Source organism: Cuculus canorus, chromosome 8 (genome assembly GCF_017976375.1).
Source record: "Cuculus canorus isolate bCucCan1 chromosome 8, bCucCan1.pri, whole genome shotgun sequence".
Lineage (NCBI taxonomy): Eukaryota > Metazoa > Chordata > Aves > Cuculiformes > Cuculidae > Cuculus > Cuculus canorus.
In genome coordinates, this window is record NC_071408.1 from 1,814,657 (window position 1) to 1,835,787 (window position 21,131).

Genomic DNA, 21,131 nt, shown 5'->3' on the forward strand with positions numbered 1-21,131 from the left:
GGTTATTCATCCTGGAGAAGAGAAGGCTCTGAGGAGACCTTAGAGTGACCTTCCAGTACCTGAAGGGGCTACAGGAAAGCTGGGGAGGGGCTGTTCACAAAGGCTTGTGGGGATGGGACGAGGGGGAATGGGGATAAACTGGAGAGGGGCAGATTTAGACTGGACATAAGGAGGAATTCCTTCCCTGTGAGGCTGGTGAGGCCCTGGCAGAGGCTGCCCCATCCCTGGAGGTGCTCAAGGCCGGGTTGGATGGGGCTCGGAGCCCCTGATCCAGTGGGAGGTGTGTCCAGGGGCTGCAATTAGATGCTTTTCAAGTTCCCTTCCAACTCGGCTCATTCTGTGCTCCTGTCCCTTGACCGCCCGCAGGGATGGGGCACCCACAGCCCCCCGGGCAGCGCGGGGGAGGAGTATTTCTCCCTAACGCCTGACCTACACCTCCCCCGTCCCGACGCGAAGCTCCCACCCCTGCAGCGCCCCGGAGGGCAGTGCGGGGCTGGGCCGGTGCTGCGGCTCCGCCCGGGCGGGAGGCGCCTCCCCAGCGCCCGCCCCGCGCCTGCCGGGCGGCACCGGGCTCGGCTCCTCGCCCCGCTCGGGGGCAGCGCCGGGGCTCGGCTCCTGCTCCCGCCGGCGGGGCTGCCCCTTGCCGAGCTCCCCCGGGTGCGGGGCTCCCCACTTTCGGAGCTCCCCGGTTGCAGGACTGCGCAGTTTGGAGCTTCCCGGTTGCAGCGGTGCTCGGTTTGGAGCTCCCCGGTTGCAGGACTGCCCGGTTCGGAGCTCCCCGGTTGCAGGACTGCCCGGTTCGGAGCTCCCCGGTTGCAGGACTGCCCGGTTCGGAGCTCCCCGGTTGTAGGACTGCCCGGTTCGGAGCTCCCCGGTTGCAGGACTGCGCAGTTTGGAGCTCCCCGGTTGCAGCGCTGCTCGGTTTGGAGCTCCCCGGTTGCACGACTGCTCGCTTAGGAGCTCCCCGGTTGCAGGACTGCCCGGTTCGGAGCTCCCCGGTTGCAGGACTGCGCAGTTTGGAGCTTCCCGGTTGCACAACTGCTCGTTTTGGAGCTCCCCGGTTGCACAACTGCCCGTTTTGGAGCTCCCCGGTTGCAGGACTGCCCGGTTTCGGAGCTCCCCGGTGTGGAGCTCCCCGGTTGCGGGTGTCCCCCGTTTCGGAGGTCCCCGGTTTCGGGGCGCAGCGCTGGCAGCGGGGAGCGGCGAGCCCCGGGGAGGCACCGAGGATGAAACTGCTGTGGAGAGCTAAAATGGTAATTAACCCGCCGTGCCCCATCCCCGCTCCCGCACCGCTCGGGGCGCCTCGCACCTTCCCCTCGCTCTTCTCTCTGACTTTCCAAGCCTCGGTTCTGTGCTTTTCGTAGCTTGAGGTTCTGCAGAAGCCAACCCCGAGCGCTTTGGAGCGCGGGGACCCCCCCCCGTCCGCAGCAATCCGGGGGTGTTGGGTTTTAAACGCTCTTTGGCTTCGAAGTTTCAAGGCTGAGTGATTCAAGAGTTTGAAAATAGAGCGACTCCTTCCCTAAATGAAAGGGCGAAGAGATGAATTGCTTTGGAGAAGAGGGAGGGGGAGGGAAGGGGAGGCTGCTAATCAAAACCAAACGATCGCCTTCGAAAAGGCTTTATACAACTATTTAAAATATGTGCTGGTCTAGGGAAAACCAGCCCGATGGGAAGCCAGGGTATCTCGAGACCACGGGAAAGCTCGCCAGGAATAGCTCCAGTGTTCCCTCCACCTCAAAGAACCCGACATTGCTTTGCTCTTCGTGTTTACTCCGTGCAGCCCATCCTCTGCCCTCAGCCGTGCTGAGCAGGAGAGGGAAAACCTTCCCGTCTCTCTCTCTGATTGTTTTTCCCTCTCTCCTTAGAATCATAAGAATCACAAGGTTGGAAAGGAGCCATTGGATCATCGAGTCCAACCATTCCTATCACTCCCTTAAACCATGTCCCTAAGCACTTCATCCACCCGTTCCTTAAACACCTCCAGAGAAGGTGACCCAACCCCCTCCCTGGGCAGCTGTTCCAGTGCCCGATGACTCTTTCTGTGTCATCATTTTTTCCTGATATCCAGTCTGACCCTCCCCTGGTGCACCTTGAGGCCATTCCCCCTTGTCCTGTCCCCTGTCCCTTGGGAGAAGAGCCCAGCTCCCTCCTCTCCACACCCTCCTTTCAGGCAGTTGTAGAGAGCAATAAGGTCTCCCCTCAGCCTCCTCTCCTTGTCCCGGCAGAGCACACTTCAGGATGGGGGCGAAGAGGTAGAAGAAGGGGCCGTCTACCACGTCACCCTGAGAAGAGTGCAGATCCAGCAAGCTGCCAACAAAGGGGCGAGATGGCTAGGGGTAAGTCAAGCTGGCTGCTCATGGACTTTGGAGCCTGTTCCAGGGGGCTGAACACCACCCAAATCCCTGTGATGTTGACTTCTAGCGCTGCCTGCTCTCACTGTTCTACAAAAACACCAAAACACTGAAGTTGTCTGTTGGGCCATCTGAAATAACTCTCCCCTTGCGTTGACTCTTCCCCTTTCTGAGTGTGTAAAACGGTTTGACCAGTTGTGGCTGTGGATCAGATAATAGTGAGGAAATAAGGATCTTTGCTTGTGGCCTGGGAAGTTGAACATTGAACACCGGTTTCAGACTGAGCTATGGCTCGTTTCTGCCGTTAGGAACCTCTCTCAGGTCTCCCAGTCACAGTGTTTTGACTAACGAAGGCCTCCGAGAAGTTGGCAGAAAGTTCCTCAAAACTTAAGCGAATATAGATCTGGGTCTTATTGCATTCTCAGCTGGATGAGAAATTAATTGTCTGTGTTTCTGCCAGAATTACAGCTCTGGATTGTTTTTCAAGGGTGTATTTCAAAGCGTGATGCTTTAGCGGGAAGTAAAATGAGCTTAAATGCAGAGACGCTCCGTCTGGCATTCTGCTGTGTGCCTTCACCTCTGTCAGGCCAAAACCCAGCTGGTAGAAAGCGTTCTCGCTTGCTCGGAATCAGCGCAGCTGTAGCAGTTTGAGCCGGATCTTCAGGAGGTCCCTGTAACCTTCATATTATTTGTTATGTTTATACATTTTCTCTGGGATCAAAGGCAGTAATGTAAGAACGTGGTTTGATGTAGTGTCCAGGTTAGTATCCTAAAGACTTTTAAAAGTGCCCTGAGATTTAGATCAAATAGTTTTCCTGCAAAGTCCCGTGACATAAAACGATACAGCAGTGCTGAAACCGCAGTCAAGGAAGATAAGCAAATTCTGTCCTGCATGCAGATAGTGCTTAGAGTCTCCCCTTCCCTGGTTTCTGAGAAGTACACAGAGTTCTAATCAGAACAGATAATTCCAAATCTGCTTCCTTTGAGTGGCACATTTCCCATCTCTGCCTCCTGTTCTTACCAGGAAAATTATTAGAAGTATTTTTGAGCTCCTGTAGATTTTCCAGCTGGTGGTTTCGCGCAAGAGGTGGAGATCATGTTGAACGTGGCTGTGTCCCGTAAACATCGTTTTGAAAAGCAGATTTTTTTTTCCTATTTCAGCTGTGTTATTCCATAGATATAGAAAGGGTTTCCCATATCTTGGTCATATGCTCAAAGGAAGAGTGCGAGTATGTTCCTGAGATCATCACCACAGCCGAAGGTGCCAATCTTAATAGGAGGGAGGACGGGGGACTGCAAGGTCATGGAAGGGACTTTTAGCTTGCTGTGTGGTTAGCGTTTGGTTTTCCAGATGGGAACTGAGCCCTGTTTGTGAGGAAGGAGGCGCTGCCTCAGAAGTCCATTAAATGTTGTGTGGTATCGGGATGATCTAGCGGTTCCAGAGTGGTTCTGAAGCGCCCATCCAGGGTTCTTGAATGGTTGGCCCCGTTTGGAGAGCACGGCGTGTTTCAAAGCCCATCGTGAGATTACCGCTTAAGCACTGGAATCACTTGCCTGTTTAAATACAGAAGCACATCTCTTGTGTTTCAAGCTTGTGCAGTTAATACAAGAAAAAGACAAACAGGCTGTGGCTTATGCAGTTGTTGGCAGTTCCGTAACTTCCAAAGTGAAGCTTTTGTCTAAATACCAAAATTCTTAGCTTTAAATTTAATATTAGGCATTAAAGGATGCCGATAATAGCTACTGTTTCTGACACTCAGTCACTAAATCTTTAGTGAAGCTTAAGACTTTAGGCGCGACAGTGTTATGAAATATTACAAGCTCTGGTAGCAGCTCGGTGTCGTGATAGATACTGCACGAAAGCACTCTCCCGACTAAGAAGAACTGAGACACTCAATATCGGATGAGGCTTATCTGTACACACACGTTGTCTCAGCTGCTGATCGGCATCCGAGGCAGCGGTATCAGTTTTACAACAGCCTGGTTTTCCGTGAGTTGTTCGTAGACATCAAGGCAATAGAGAGTCTGAGCCTCAAAAGCCAATTGTACCTTCTGGAGATGGTGAGCGAGAATACCTCCCAAACGCAGTAGGTTCAACGGGAGAAAGCATGAAGGCGTTTATTGAAAATGAAGTGGGTTTCGGTGTCTCTGGGGTAGACCTTGGGAATTCTCCAGGGTAGACCTTGGGAAGTCTCCAGGGTAGACCTTGGGAAGTCTCCAGGGTAGACCTTGGGAAGTCTCCAGGGTAGACCTTGGGAAGTCTCCGTGATAGACCGTGGGAAGTCTCCGTGATCTTGAGACAGATGATGCGGAGGTAAGGAGCAAGCCGTGAAGGCCATAGAAACGGAGCCAGGTGGCCTAACTTTGTGAAAGGGATGGAGAAGTAGAGATTTGTGTAGATGTATGGCACGCTCAAAAGAGGGAATGAGGAGAATGCTTTCTGCAACAGGCTTTTGAGTGGACATTCAGCATCCTTTTGAATGGCGTTATGTCAGGCTAGAGGAAAAAGGTGTATCGGTTACTGGAATAGAAGGTTTGAGAGTGCAGCAAGGAATTTTAATGACGTGGCCAGAAAGAAAAGGTTGTATTTTAAAACTGTGACACAGAAAGAACCTGAAAAATGAGATTTATCTTACCTCTGTAATGTAAAGAGAGCCTGTAGGGAGGCTGGCACCCTGGGAGTCAACCAGGATGGTGCTATTGTCCATGAAGAAAAGACCACAAAGCAGAAAAGAAGGGTAAAAGAGTTGAGAGTTATGAAGGTGTTTTGATCTTGAACTGCAGCCAGGTACCCGTGATATGAAACGGAGACAAGCTGAATCACACCGTAGCTGGAAGCAGATAAGAACAGTAAAACAGTGGCTGTAAAAGTAGATCAGCTGCTCAACATCTGAATTTCTGTTGCCAGGAGCACAATGCTGACAGAGTACAAACAGCGTCGGAGAAGGTGAACTCCAGTCAGTGGTTTATTGTAAATAGGGAACTGAAAAGTAAACAGTTTGTGGAAAGAGAAAGGAAAAAGCAGCAGGGAGAGAAGTAGGTGGAGAGATGGGGGAATGTTTAAGAGGTGAAAGGCTGGAAGAGACTTTGACTAAGAGACTGATGGGGTTATAGGAGGCAGAAGGTACAAGAGAAAGTGGAGTGAGGTGGGATGGGATCCACTGAGCGGGTGAAAGTGTTAGAGGAGGACCACAGGAAAGGAACTTTGGCACTTGTTACATGGCAGAAATGAGAATTGTTCAAGGGTTCCTTTGCAAAGGCTGGAGAACTTGAGGAGCTGAGACTGCAGATGTGGGATGAGATGAAATACTGAAGTTGCTGGATGATGGAGTGGACAAATTGAAGAAAGAGAGGAGGAGAAAAAAGTCTTTCTAGTGAAGGTCATGGGCCTGGTTGTCATGTTTCTGCCAAATGCCAGTGGATGCTACGCTGAAGATTCACCAGGACTAGGGGCGAGCAGAATGGGCCTTACCGTGGGGGAAAGAGAAAAGAAAGATCAGTGTGGGACAAGAACATAGGAAGAAAATGACTGTCTGTATAAATAGCAAAGAGGTAAGCGAGGGGGTGGTTTAAGGCTACCGGGATGGGTGCACGTTCTTGGCAGCTGGCAAGAATTGAACTGAGGCAGCAAATACCATTGCCAGCTGATTCCTTTGTCAGATATGAGTGATCCATCCAGTAAGAGGTGACGCGGCGGCAGCGGGGTTTGCCTTAAACTGGTTTTCAGGGAATTATTACATTCAGTAAAGCAGTGAAGAGAGTGGGTCAGGGAGATCCTGAGCTTTGCAGTGGCACACTTGAGGAAGTATTAGATGAAGTCAAGTGACATAGTTCAGGTAGTTGAATGTGCAAGCTTGGAAGTCAGAATGGCAAATGCCACCGTGGCTTCTGGCGTGGACAAGGGGAAAAAGCCTTTCAGAGGAGAGTGCGGGAACAATCATCTAAAAAAGAATTTTTTTTAGGAATTAGGCTTTGACAAATAGAGAAGAACTCCTGTCAGCAGGCAAAGCTGTGTCAGAGAGTTAAAATAAGCGTTGCCAGAAGTCAAGCCCTACCAAGCAAATGGAACCAAACAGCTGCAGGTTTGTCAGCTGTATGAGAACCATAGAAAAACAGTCTGCTTCACAGAAAGAGTGAGATGGCAGTTGAAGTTCTGCTATGTAGAACCCAAAAAACTCAATCAATGTTTGCCTGTTTTCTATAGACGACAAAGATTAACCTCTAGGTTGATGGTAGCGATGGCGTAGGGGCCTTTCACAGGCGTTCAGGTTTTGTCTCTGCTTGAGGGCTTAGTGTGCCCACGCTGGGCTGGTGGCAGGTGGTATCTAGTCCAAAGCCACGAGGAAGCTCCTGTATGAAAGGGTAGTTGAGCAGCAAGGAGTTTTAATTCGTTGATCAACACAGAAATGCTGTTGCACAACTGGAGAACGGTAGATGCGGTGTCTTTATTTGGGGTAGGGGAGATGTGATCTAGGGAGAGGCACAAGATGTTTGTCTCAGGAAGCTGAGATTTGAGTTGGCATCTCTGAGCCTTTGCTTTGCCTTCTTCCAGAGTTTTTAGGAGAGATGAGTTGAAGCTGCAGAGAAGTTGTCTCTACTTCTTCTTCATCCCTGGTGCTATCTGGTGGGAATTGTCAGTCCAGGGGGATCTCATCTGCTTTCCGCACCCCTTTCCGGATTTCTTTGTGTTTTCCTCCCATTTCTGACAATCCCTGGGGACAGGCGTCCTGTTCCTCTGCCAGATTACAGGAGAGGGGTGCAAACCTCTTCTGAGGTCGTGGCTGAGCAGAACCTCCCTGGGGTGCAGGACGGGGTCCATCAGCCTGTTGAATTAGGGTGAATTTGGGCTGAACTGGGGCATTGTCCATGCCGTACCACTGCGGTGAAATGTGGGCATGAGGAGGGAATCCCATTGCAGGGATGCCGATGAAGGTAGCCGATCTTCGGGATTTTAAAAGGGCTGTGGATTTAATCTGTCTGTTTGAAAATCTGCTCTTGAAATCACTTAAAAAATTGTACTCTGAAGAGACTGAGGAATTCTGTTTGGAAGGACCTGTTGGAGAAGAGCTGCTGCTGCAGCTCAGGTTGGGAAGGGGACTGTTGGCCTGGAGACAAGCGCCTATGGGAGCTCTGCGTGGGTCAGTCCTGCCTCAGAGCTGCTGTTGGGTGTTCGTTAGGGTTGGTGATAGGAAAGCAGAAGAACGCTGACAAAACCTGATGGGCTAGAAGAGAAGGAGAAAGCTAGGGGATGGAAATATCCTACAAAAGAGAAAAAGGAAATGTCATGCGCAGTTGTTTTAGGTCATTGCCAGCAGCGGTGGGAAGCGTGAAACCCCTTGTGGGGTGTCCTGGGGCTCAGTCTGCAATTCCGGTTACTTTTGAGAAAGCTGATATAGACTGGAAGGAAGACAGGAGAGGAGTTTCGGGATCATCAAGAAAATGATAAATATGTCAGGTTACAATCTGAAGGCTATAGCTTAGTTAGGCTAAGAAAGTGAAGATTTAGGGAGTGTGCTATTCATACTTATAAAAAAACATGAAATAAGCACAAAGGAAGGAAAAGCACCATTCACACCTACAGCTACAGACAGGTGTCCAAATCGTTAGCAATTAGAAGAAAGCCTCAAAGCAATGGGATAATGGACTTCTGCTCCAGCAAGAGTGAAGGAAGCAAAGGACCCAACCGCATCAACGTTGGAGCTGGATCAGTTGGTGAAGAGGATTCTAAGGTAATTTCCTTTGATAGCGGCACACAGCATCCTCCAATTGTATGTTTATAAGCCAAGAGGACATGTAAGAGCAAGAAATTGTGCAGCACAGGGGAGGATTGGAGTAGGTGATTGACGTGGAGGTTGCATTTTTGAGGGAAAAATGTGGGAGTTTGTTGCAAGGGGAAAGATTCAGTTGTATAATCGGAGAGGAAGTTGATTGTGTGGAGCTGGTTGTAGGTAAGAGAGGAAGAAGAGAATCGAGTCCAGAGAAGAGAGACTGTAGAGGGGAACATGCGGAGCAGCTACGTTATGGTAGAAGTGCCCCATGGTCTCATCCAGAGTGATGAAGAAAAGGTGTGGCCGTAAAGCTTTGGTTAATTCAAGGTAGAGAGTGGTCTCTGTGCTGCTGCCGAACAGACCAGTGTACAGGGAGGTTGCTGTTGAATTTTAGCTTTGAAGGTGGTGTAGCTGCAGCGAGGGAAGAGCAGATGGGAGTAAGGAGCGGAGCGGGGAACGGGGCAGATGGATGGAGAGTGCCTTGTTTGTGCAGGTGTCTGCATTGGCGCTGGGAAGTGGAATATGGAGAGATGGATGCAGAAAAGTAGCACAGAGGATGCCAGAGGATGTCGGTGTGGAGCTGGAGGAGGGGGAACACTGCTGTAAGAAGAACGGAGTGGGTGCAATGCTGCAGAAAATGAGTGGTGAAAGGTGTGGGTGTGGCACGGGCAGATGGATGAGAAGATTGCAAAATGAAAAGCAAACAGGTTTTTAAAATGCTGTGAAGTGACTTTTGTAGACCTCCCTGCTAACCAGCTGGAGTGCTTCATCTCACCCTCCCAGGGCTTAGGGGAGGGCTGGGCGACCAGTGTCCAGCCCCGGAGGAACCTGGGGGAGCAGAGAGGGATGAGCCTTTGAGACGGGAGAGGCTTCCTAATGCTTGCAAATGTTTTTGCTATCAGTGTCTGGGTAAATCCAGGAAGGAGCGAGGGAGACACCTGCATTCTGCCTCTGGAGTTTTTATTGGGGCAGGTCTGGGGAAATTCAGCCAGGAACGGGAGTTCCCCGTGCGCTGGAGAAGGCCTGTAGTGGTTCTATCTCCACATCTTAAACGGCTGCTAAGCTTTCAGAGCCAGTCCTCGAGCTCTCCTGATGGATAACGCAGGCTGCTTTTCCTTTGAGTCTTAAATATTCAGATAACGGAGAAATACCGTGTTCCCTCGTGGCCGGTGCTGCTGGGTTTAGTTGGCCATTCGTGGCGCGTCTAGGGCAGGTTTTAGATACATATTTTTTGTCTTTCTGCTTTTCTTTTCTTGGCCACAGCTGAACTTCTGGCTCTGGAGTTGGCTCAGGCAGAGATGGATTCGAAACATGACTCGTCTCAAGGTGTCTTGAATGCTGTAACGTTGGGTGTAGAGCAGAACATGTTCTTCCAAAACTACAAATGAGCTGCTGTAAAAGGGCGCTTTGAATGCCTTCAAAATTCTGACAGGGGAAAAGCTGAAAAGTACCAGAGCTATCATTAAATACTTGCGTGTTTTCTTAACACCGGTATTATTTGATAACTACCTTTTCTGAGAATTTTGTGGTGTTTTAAAAATGAGTTTTGAGTGGTTGTCTTGCTCTGCACACTGCATGTGACCACAAGCTTGGCTTCTAAACACCTCCACGGTCGCATACATTGGCAGGAAGCTGGTGTTGGAGAGTTCGGTCAGGAAGACATTACAAAAACGTCTGTCTAACTAATCTGTATCCCAGTTAGGTCCTAGGACATAACTTTCTCTTTGATTCGAACAATATGTTAGAAAAGGAACTTTCATTTTGGATTTTTTTCTTTCCAACGCTGACCTCCTAAATATGGGTTGAGATTTAAATGGTGCCTGGAACAATCAACGTGTTTTGAACATGAAAAACCTCAACTTTTCTCTGAGCCCGCTCCTGCTCTCCCATGTGCCCTTCTGAGGCGGCTCTGGGGTTTCTTTTTCACCTTACTCTCGGGTCCCAGATGTGTTCTTCAAGTGGAGTTTCCTGTGCAACCAGCAGGCAAGGACTTGGCTGATCTTTGTCCTTGCTGCAGCTTCTTGTTTTGTCGCTTGATTTATAGCATATGTTGGTCTCATTTTGCTAAATCAGACTCTTTGGAATCGGGTTCCTGCAGGCTGTCCCGACCGCCCAGACCAAGGCCAGGGTGTAGTTCTGACCGTGTGTTTGGCAGAAGGAGAAAAGCAGCTCCTGAGGAGCTGAGAGGCTCCCTGGAGAAACCAGGCTGCACTGCTGTCCGCTCAGGGTGCTGTCTTCTCCAAAGAACTGTCTTGGAGATGGAGAAAGAAGAAAGATGGGCTGTGCTAACATTGATTTTGCATGGTGGAAGATGCTTACCAATTGCTGGAGAACCGCAAAGAGGATATTTATAGGAGGTTTCAGAAAGAACCGAATGAGGTAGGTAGTTATCGAAAAGAAAACCTTGGCATCTCATCCGGCTTGCCTTTTGGTTTTGAGTAGGCTCTTTCCTCCTGTCCTTTGCTTCGGGTGTGGGCATAGTAGCACCATAGCGTCGTAACCTTTATTACTGACTTCTTGTGGAGTATTTTTTCTCCTTACTTCCTGGTTCGGGCACAAATCTCTGCTCCAGGGATATCCTGAGTAGCACTCTTTGTTGTGGTCGCCAGCTGGGTAAAGGCTGTGTGTGGAACAGACACTCGAAAATGAAACTTGAGCTTATTATGAGTTTTAAAATGGAAGCCTGAAAGATTACTGTCTTCTCCTTTCCCAGCTGCGAATACAAAATGCATAATTAGAAGGGTAACTGGCTTTGTAGCACAGTGTCATGCTCTTGGTTGGGTTTAAAACCTCCCATTCCAAGCTGTCAAAGGGTGACAGGATGGCAGTGCTTGAATCGTGCTGTGTTATTAACACTAATATGAGACTGTAGGATACTTCGGTGAGGCCACACGGAACGAGGGAGAGAGACGCGGGCAGAGGCATCTCACTAACGATCCGCCATCCTGTACTGAAACTGGGGATTGCCTCACTCCAGGTGTAGGACCTTGCGCTTGGCCTTGTTGAACCTCGTGAGTTCAACTCAAGAGGTTCAACAATTATCTTGCATGCTTTTTCAAGGAGAAATAAGTGAAGGGCAAAACAAACAAACAAACAAATCAGCTTGTTCGGCAAAGAAACTGGTGTTTTGTTTGTGAATACTGGAAGATGTAGGTCAGTTATTGGGTTAAAGAAGTGCTGGCAAGGAATGTGGTGATGTGTCATCGGAAAGCAGCACACGAACTGGACTGAGATGCTGGAAGAGAATAGCCCTGGAGAAACCATTAGTTTTACAGTTTGGGTTTTGATGTTTTCATTTGAGAAACATTGCGAAGCATTGCGAGCGTGTTAGTCACACTTGGATTTAAATTTAGCCTCAGTAAAGCTAATTAAAAATATGTTTAGTGACAATGTGTAAATGCATGCTTTGAACTCGCATCTCTTACTACTGCTGTAGGAATCTGTTTTCTAACTAAACAGCTTCCTATAGCCAGCACGGAGGGGTCCGGCTGCGTGAAGAAGGGTGCACAAAGCCTATCCCCCTGAAAAAAAGTGGGGTTACCTTGTGTGAAAGGGGTGAATGAATGCTAACTCGGTGTGCAGCCTGTTCTTCCTTGTCTTCGTGTAGCCAGTGTGTGGTATCTTGCAAAGCAAAGGCACAGTGTGTGGTGTCCCGGTGGCGTTAATCACCCCGGTGAGATAGGATCAGGGACTGTAAGACATTTTGTCCATGCAAATGAGTTTTTATTTCTTTTACACCAGAAAAAGCGTATCCCTCTTGCATTTGATGTGTTGATATTCTTAGTGGATTGCTCAGGCAGCAGCAAAGCTGCTTTTGCCCAGTGGATGGGGACTGGGTTGATAGACCGTTCTCTGAACCCCGGGATGGTTTAGTTGCATACTTTTCTGTACCTTCTCGTGGTTAACACACGTACATCTGGACCTCATTTCTAGAGGGCTGAGCAGCTGACCAGTAGTTGTCTCCAGGGAGTTGTCATCGTTTGCTCCCGCAGCCTCCCAGAACTTCTTTCGCCCTTGATTCATCCCCAGAATACTGCCCCTTCATGTTCAGGGGCCATCCAAGTTCTCGTAGTTCTTCGTGGGTGGCTCGTCAGCCTGCAGGCTTACATTGTGGGCTCAGCTGTAAAGCTTGTGTTGGGCTTTTGTACCTTCTGCAATAAGAATTTTATTGAGATGTATGAGAATCTGTTTCGTTTTGGTTTGGTTTTTTATGAAGTTTCAAAACGATAGTGAGGAGTTCTGTGTTTTGGACACAGAAATCCATTTACCGTTTATAAAAATCACTTCACCGCGGGCCAAGATGAGCTCATGCCGATCCCCGAGTACTGCTGCTCTCTGCTTCAGCTCAGCACTAATAATTTAGGGGCTGGAAGGAAAGTGAAAATACATCCAAGTGAACCCGTAATGGTCTCGTGTTCTTACGTGGTCTTTCATCCAAACGGCTTTCAAAGCATGGCCGTGAATTTTCCCCAGACACGCCGTGTGAAGTACGTAGCAATATAACATTGTGCAAAAGTATGGTTTGAGTGGGGCTTGAAACTCAGCAGCGATGGTGTTGCCTGGGTAAAGCTCCCCTTTATTTGGGGAGGAGGGAAAGAGAGCAGTAAAAAGTGTTTTGGGGACAATGGGACTTTAAAGAGGCTATTTTCTGAGGTTGCCAAAGAGGTTGAAGCATGAAAACAAGTTCTGGAGAAGATAGATTAGCTATCAGAGTTGCATGGCAATATTTATTTAGTGGATTCATAGTGTTATCACGTGGAGAACTTATCCACGAGTGGCGTGTACGCCACAAAGAGCAGCTGCTTAACGGTGCACGGCGGCACATTGGAACAGGGTGGGAGCAGAAGCGAATTAATTGAAACAGTTTGGGACCAGAAGTGAATTAATTGAAACCACTTGGGGAGAAGACCAGGACTTCCGAAAGTCCAGAGCTCCGTGGAAGCATTTGCCCATTGCAGTTGGAAAGCAAGCTCGGGTGCTAAGCTGTAGCCAGGAAGCGGGGAGCGAAGCAGAGCTTAGAAAATACTACTAAGGAGATTACGACGGCACCTCACTCCTTCCCGATGCTTCTTCCCTCATCTCAGAGAGAAGGGAACTGGAAAAGCGACCCCTGGGTGGGAAAGGATTGTCGCCTTTTGGAGACACTGAAAAGGTGAGGACTGGTGAATTTGTGTCTGGGGGCAGCTAGGGTTGGCGTGCAGGGTTAACGAGAATAATCCTGTTAAATCTTGGCAGGATTGAGGCTCGATACCGGCAGTGAATAGCAGGAGGTAGCAAAGGCCTTGAAAACAGTGAGTAGAGGAGGGACACCTCTTCTCCAGGGAGCGTCTGGTGGATTTGAAAGCAAGGCGGGGAGACAGAAATGTGTAATTTTACGTTGTATGTCATTAACCTGAAGGACTTGCTGCCAGAAGTAGTAATTGAGTCCATCTGAGTCTAATTCAGAAAGATCAGACATTTATACAACTAACAAGTGCGTGAATGCTATCGGAGATTTAAAATACAAGACGTGTAGATTTTGTGACTGAGGTATAAACCAGACACCTCCTGCAGCCGAGAAGAGTCTTTCCCTTCGGACTGGCTGTTCTCTATGTCCTGGGTGTTATTTCTTCACCTTTCTTTATGGCATCTGGCCACTGTCAGAGGGAAACACCTGTAGTTTAGTTTAAAATGACAATTATGATGTGTTGCTGTTTATAAAGTTCTGGTTTCAATTTGTTGGTAGCAAATATTTAACGAGGCAGAATAAAATTGAACACAGGCACTCATAAAAGGGATCCTGAGAACTTCAATGTCCAGAAGATGTTCAGGGCCATCTTGCAGCGCAGTGTGGGAGCTTGTGGTGGGCCTGTTTTCCAGCAGCCCTGCCCTCCTCCTGGTCGCTGAGGACTCTGGGTCCTCAGATCCTGCTTCGTTTTGGTGAGTAAAACCAAAGTTTGCTTCTTGCTGTTTTAGACTCTGCAAAAGTAGGAATCGCGTGGGTTGCCCTTTGCTTTACCCATTCAACTTCATAATAGCCACTTTAAAAAGAAGGCAGCCAGAACAGAGCACGGGACTCTACATGTGGTCTCATCAGACCCTTTATGCAGTGGAAGAATAATGTCCTTTGACTTTCTTCAGTACCCTTTATTTATACTTTACAGAATTGTTTGCTTTTTGTTGCTGCTTCCAAGCCTTGTGCTGAAAGATTTAATGTTCTGCCTACTCTGACCCTTCAGATCTTTTCTCTGATCCGTGTGCCACGCTCTGACCTCTGAGGGTAGGACTTTCAACAGATTTTTTTGCTGGCCTCTTACGTTTCTCTCCGTGCCTACGCCATCTGTTGCCCATCAGACTGTAGCTCCCCTTGAACAGCTTTGGCCACCAACGTGAGACCGTGGCAGCCTCCCCGCTAGGTGTGAAGCTTTCTGCAGGGTAGCACTCGTTAATCAGTCTGGTGGAGGTGTCACTCGTTCGTCATTGCCACCGATTTGTGTCCAGATCTGTGCGATCGTCTCTGCGTAGCTCAGCCCTGGGTCAGTGCAGGAATTCCTGCATCCTGCAAACACTCCTGCAGTTCCTGGTGGCGGTCCTTTCAGTGGCTGTTGCTGCTCCGCTTGTCTCCCATAGCTTAAAAATAAGGTGTGAAATCTTCACTGTGAATGAACTGGTGGCTGCGTGTGGTTTTGGGCATGTCAGTTATGGTGTATAATGGCCCTGTCTTACAATTTGAGGACAACTGTGATACTGGATTTAGGAAGGTACCGCAAGTCTGGTGGGAGGTGTCCCTGCCCGTGGCAGGGAGGTTGGAACTGGATGATCTTTAAGGTCCCTTCCAACCCAAACTATTCTGTGATTCTATGAAGTCAGGAGTCCCGTGCTCAGTATTCGTTTGCTAATGACTCACCCTGGCTGTTGCACTGACCAACTTATCTTCTGGGGGTTTAATTTCCTCACCTCTAATATACTTCCGATTTATTTTGAGATTTAGCGATCTGACTGTAGAGGCAAACCCTTGTGCTTTAATTCAACCACACGGATTCAAACCTAGGAGGCAGAAAACTCTTCTACTGCACTGGACGCGCAACAGGGGTTCTCCAGCAGAGCAAGGTCCTCCCGATATGCCCTGGGACTCCGTTGGGCCATCTTTACTGGTGAAATTTTGGAGAGTGATGCGCTCTGCTGCTTGCAGCTGTGGAGGCTTGGCCCTTCTAATGCTTTCTGTGAAGGGCAAGTGCGTTGGATGAGACGCTAGAGCTTATCTCCTCCTTCCTAAAGCCTTCCTGCGAGGCCTCAGGAGCTGCCAGGTGGTGTCTCTCCTGTGGACCAGGCTGTGCATCCGAGTGGGCTGCAGTGGCTTCCAGTGCTGCGTGGGTCTCCAGCTCATGACCGCTGGACCACAATGGCCTTAATGGGGTGTAGGCATTTAAAATGCTTTTGTGGAGCGATCCGGTTATTATACTCTATTCTTTCATCTGTTTTCCTCTTACGTCCTTCCCACTTTTCTGTCCTGAAAGCAGTGTAAAGGATTATTTTCTTTGCCCCTCCCACCCCCTCAGCAGCTTTGCACAGTTGCCTTTCTCCTTACGAAGGCTCAACCTTTCTCCCAGCCAATAGCCGATTCTCCCTTTTGAGGGAGTCTGCGGGCTCTTTGTGCCAGTAAAACAACATGTTTTCATTATAAAGCAGCGTTTTCTATGGAAAGGTCCTAGAATGATTTAAAAATGGAAGGACTGAAGGCTTTGAGATGCATGCAAATTGTCATGGCTGTTGGGTTTCAGATTGAAGGCTTTGTGATCTATCTCACGTAGCACCTTAGACTTCTTGATCTCTATGGCTTCTGCTGACCCTTAAATATCAAAACTTCTGAGTATCTGTATGTCCTGAAGCAGAAATAGACCATCGTGTTAGAGGTATCAAGGGCTTTATTTCCTCCTATATATAGTTTATGCCTCACATAAACGTGCATTGAATTGTATGGAGTTTGTATGGAAAAAGTATGGAACGTCCGTGGGTTCTTTATAGCATTACCTGGATAAAACTGACTAGATGAGGTTGGTAACATTTTGAAGCTTTATTGGTGTTGGGATGCCAATGACAATTCAATGCCCCCTTCAGGATGAGCTGCTGGCTTCGCTGCAGGAGAGATGAGTTTGCTAAATGCTCCTGGGGTGCGTTTGGAAGTCAGTTTACGTATTACATGCAAATACAACAAGAAAATGATTATGAAGAGATGCCTATGCATCCTTTTGTCTGCTTGCTTCGTTTGTGGTAATCTCGGGCCCTACCTGCAGCATGTTTTGTATTTTCAGAGTAAAAACCCTTTAGGGCAGGGCTGGTGTCCTACGTTGTGACGTGGCGGCAGTTGTGCTACTGTTGGCAATGTTTCATAGCTAACAATAACGTATTTCATTTGGAAGTCGGATCTTAGGCTTTTGCATTCCTCCCCTTGAGTGCTTCAGATGGATTCTGGCTGTGCTCTCGGTCTGCTGGCTCCCTGCAGCACACGAAATGTGAATGAACTCTTGCACACTTACTTAAACCACGAGCCTCGCATTCTTCTTCCTGCAAAAACAGTCGTCTTGTTCGGAAAACATCAGGTGGCCGTAGAGTCTGAACAGGCTGGAGGAGAACGGAGATCTGCTCTGGACTCCTGATGGGTAAATGAATAACAGCCCAAACCAAAAATAAGAGCAGAAAGTGGGGACTATTGCTCTTTTATCTTCCAGCCTGGTGTTTTTTGCTCTTTTTTTCCCCTTGTAAGCTATACTTGCATTGCATTCTGACCCAGTACTTCCACATAATTATGTGTGTTTTGATTTGTGTCCATTGCCTAAGGATTTAAGTTCAGCTCCAACATAGCATTCTTAAAATGCAATACGAACGTCCGCAGTGGCTTCACCACCATCTCACGCAACCCACACTCCTTTCGACTGGGTCACGAGAGGTGGGGTGGTGGCCGTGCGCTGCCGTTGCGTGAAGGCGGATGATTTGTGTTTAGCTGCCGTCTGCTCCTGCAGCTTGTCTTACGGAACACAGAGTGTGTCACAGAGAAGGGACCCACAGAGCTGGCACGAGGATGCTCTCATGACGACTATGGCACGTCAAGACTGGTCTGTGTTCGTACTCCTCTCTCTGTATTGTGTGTGTGCAACAGAAGGATCCTGAGGGATTCTAGAATCTGATCCCTTGTGATGTCTATATAATACAGTAAAAACGCAGTTTGGCCTGAACTAATGACTGAACTAATATTTTTGGACTCTTCCAGAACTTAAATAAATGTTCAAGCTGGTAACTCTTAATATTAGGAAACGTTCACCTACTCTTACTGCTTAATATTAGGAAACGTTCACCTACTCTTACTGCTTTCTCTACTCCGGCCCCGCCCTGGAGAGGTCTCTTAGCTTCCAAACAAAGGGTAGTAAAAGTCACAGCCACTGAAATGACGTTTACAGTGTACTTTAGGTATGTATTCATGCAGTGGTCATCAAAATGTTTACTTACTGCTAACCTGCTTCTTTTACAAAAGATTAAAAAAGCTTGGCGATAGCGATTGCTCACCGTCATTGCTATGAAACGCTTAACATTTCCTTGGTATTTTTTCTTCCGCACAAATACCTTATGTTTCAAGTTCAGTTTATTTTAAAATCTGAATCAGTCTTCTAAATATTTTCACCTCTGTCAGAATGCACTTAATCTCCCCACACCTATGCTTTTATTTTCCAGCCGTTCAGATTATTAAAATCTATCACTCTTGCCTTGTTGTTTATACCGAGCGCAGTAGCAGTTTACACCGATTTCCTGCGTCAGTGTAATTTTAATTTTTATGTAGCGTGTCAGCGAGCTTTACAGTGTGAAAGGAGAGCCAACAATACGACCAGGATGAATAAAACCATTTGGAGTTATGTAATGTGCATTTGTGCTGCTGTTATGCAACAGAATCATTACTTGTGGCATCCTTAAATCCATTTTGAGCTCGGCAGCGTTGCCGGCAGTCTCATACAGGACGTTCTTTGTGTCTTTAGACTGGGCATAAGGAAGAATTTCACCACAGTGAGGGTGATGAGGCTCTGGCCCAGGTTGCCCAGGGAAGCTGTGGCTGCCCCATCCCTGGAGGTGTTCCAGGCCAGGTTGGATGGGGCTTGGAGCCCCTGAGCCAGTGGGAGGTGTCCCTGCCCATGGTAGGGGGGTTGGAACTGGATGGGCTTTGAGGTCCCTTCCAACTCAAACCATTCTACGATTCTATGATAATGCAGAATTTTCATCCTCTGCGGTGGTGATGTCATTGGGCTGAGATCGTAGCAGAGTAAGTGGTGTCAAATTACGCTTAGACTGGAGGTAATCCGGTGATATTGAACCTTGTGCCAAAGTAATCAAGGGTCATATAACAATAAAAAAGGGAATTAGGGAGATGGGAGGGGATGCAATATTAAGCTTGCAGTTCTGCCATAATTGCATCGTGAGCATTGAGGGAGGGTGAGAACAAAGATGAGGGTTGGGACAAGGTCACATGCAAAGGCTGGAAGGGCAAGGCTTTTGATTTCAAGGCAGACTGTGAGTTGTTTATGGGCTCAGATGATGACTTTAGCAGCTGTATTTTTTTGTATGTGGGAGAATATTGATGTGGTTGACATGGGGAGAAAGGTCCAACATTGAAGACCTTTGAAATCTTGTCTAGGTTAAATAGGAGGAAGTATTCTGAGTAGAGACCACTGCGTTGTTATATGTCATTGAGTCGGTTGACCTGACTTCTGCTGGCTTATACAGTCTGCCTTGTGCAAAATTCTTAAGTAATTGCATACAAAAGGAATCCTGGAAGGATGAGAAAGGACTGATATGTGCTTCTAGGTCACTAACGTAGCCTAAGCTGCTGAACTTACTGACCTGAGAAACGTAGGTTCTCATGAAGACCTGTGCATGTTTGTCAGAAATGCTCTTAAAGTTGGGTCTTAGCCATTTATACCACGTTTTGAGCTTCTGTAGGAGGTGTAAACGCTAATAAGTGAATTCCATTGTGTGCTCCACCTGACTCCTTGCAGCATGCATCGGTGTGTCGTGTAGCTTAAGAAAATATCACAATGATTTTTGACAGTATTCTTTTCTCAGAGTATTTGTTCCTGCATGGCTTTGTGCTGCTCTTTGCTTGCAGTGCCCTCGGTTCTTGGCTCGTGACAGTGTTCCGCAATCGCTGGGTAACCGCGCGGAACCTAAGGCTGCGTGAACTCTCTGGTGTCTCACGCCTCTGTTAAGATCCAGACTGACTGGTATTAGGTGACGCTGGCAGGTGACTCCTCCAGAGATGGTAAAGTGGGTGAGGAGGAGCTGGGAAACTTTTGTTCCAGGAAGAGACGGTTTGTTTTTGAGTTCTCAGCAGACCTTGTGAAGAACGGAGCTGGGATCTGGCCTTTTGAGCTGAATGTGTATGGATTTCGTAGAATCATAGAATGATTTGTTTTTGGATTTGTGTATGGATTTGTGGTGTTTTCCGTCGCCGTTTCGAGCGTGTGCTTGTTGCAACGAAACTGGGCTGGGTTGGTGGTCCCCATCTGCTGTGTGGACTCAGTGTAGAGATAACCTTGCTTAGTTTTGCAGACTGCTCGTCATCTATGGACTCTGAAGTGCTTCGTAGAGGAGGTCAGTGCAAATCTGCCCTTCCATAGCTGGAAAAAATAAGGCACGCGGGTCACGGCTGGAATGCCAAGACTCTATTGAGCCACCTTTGGGGACCCCTCGGGAGGGACTCTTCCTCCTGTGAGACCTGAGGAGCCCAGCTCCCTACCATCTGCAGTTAACAGATGTTCTCCTTTGTGCAGCTAAAATTTTTGCAATGAGTTAAAAATCTGTGAGCAGAGAAAATAGTTGCACTTCTTGAAAGGTCGGCCAGTAGTTCTGGCTGAGCTTAGTGGTGGCCAAACATATGTTTGGCTGCGTAATCTTGTTTGTCTAATGTTCTGTAGATATGGATGGTATTAACTTATGGGGCGGTGAATGGTGGAAACTCTGCTTGATGGTGCTGTGTCCTGAGATAATCAGAATTGAAGTTTGCGTTCAGTACGTAAATACAGTATTTGCTGTTCTGTGAGCTTGAACGTCTCAGTATTCCTCAGGTGGAAGGTGCGGTATTCCCCTTGGGGTTACTGAAAGCTGTTTCAGAGTCAGGTGAAACATTTGAGCTGTCGGGCACCTTTTGCGATCTTCCCCTGCCCAGCACCCCTTCCTTTCTCCTTTATGGTTCCCAGTAAGTTACCGAGCCTGGAAACTCTAAGCAGGCTCTGGCACCTACAAATTCCCAGGACAAGCTGGAAGCAGTGAGAGTGTGGGGAGCGAGGAAGAGAAGACAAAGGTTGTTAGCTGAGAGAGTAATTACTGTCCACAGGCACAGGGGAACAGCCTCAGCTGCCTGTTTCCTCTCCCAGGGACCCTCGATAACCCGTACCTGTAAGAGCTTTTATTACTTTTGACAGTTAATTGCTGCCTGTTTCCAAGTCGAAAGACTTTATGGAGCTTTCCCCTCATGGAGACACGGAGTAACGCTTCCTTCATCTCTAGAAGCCCATCCATACCAAATGGACCATAAAGCCTGTTTCCTTGCCTTCCTTGTGGTGCCCTTCTCACTCAGCTGTCTGTTCTTCTGAGTAATCACTTACTGCTTGGTTTGATCACAGAATCACCAGGTTGGAAAGGACCTACAGGATCATCGAGTCCAACCATTCCTAACACTCCCTTCAACCATGTCCCTCAGCACTTCATCCACCCGTTCCTTGAACACCTCCAGGGAAGGCGACTCGACCCCCTCCCTGGGCAGCTGTTCCAGTACCCAATGACCCTTTCTGTTAAGAATTTTTTTCCTGATATCCAGTCTGACCCTCCCCTGGTGCAGCTTGAGGCCATTCCCCCTTGTCCTGTCCTCTGTCACTTGGGAGCAGAGCCCAGCTCCCTCCTCTCCACACCCTCCTTTCAGGCAGTTGTAGAGAGCATAAGGTCTCCCCTCAGCCTCCTCTTCTCCAGGCATGACCCATGATGATGGGACGTT

General features: G+C 48.2%; 1 protein-coding gene across 5 annotated transcripts in view; it reads left to right on the plus strand.

Annotated features, from left to right (window-relative positions):
• Nucleotides 1-556: 556 nt before the first annotated feature.
• Nucleotides 557-21,131, plus strand: part of RGL1 (ral guanine nucleotide dissociation stimulator like 1) — an 80,838-nt gene continuing 60,263 nt past the window's right edge. For all 5 annotated transcript variants that reach the window (XM_054073568.1, XM_054073569.1, XM_054073571.1 and 2 more), the window contains exons 1-2: nt 557-1,253; nt 2,226-2,336. In XM_054073568.1, coding sequence (XP_053929543.1) covers nt 1,227-1,253; nt 2,226-2,336 — 138 coding nt within the window. In that variant the 5' untranslated portion in view covers nt 557-1,226. The remainder of the gene's footprint in view (nt 1,254-2,225; nt 2,337-21,131) is intronic.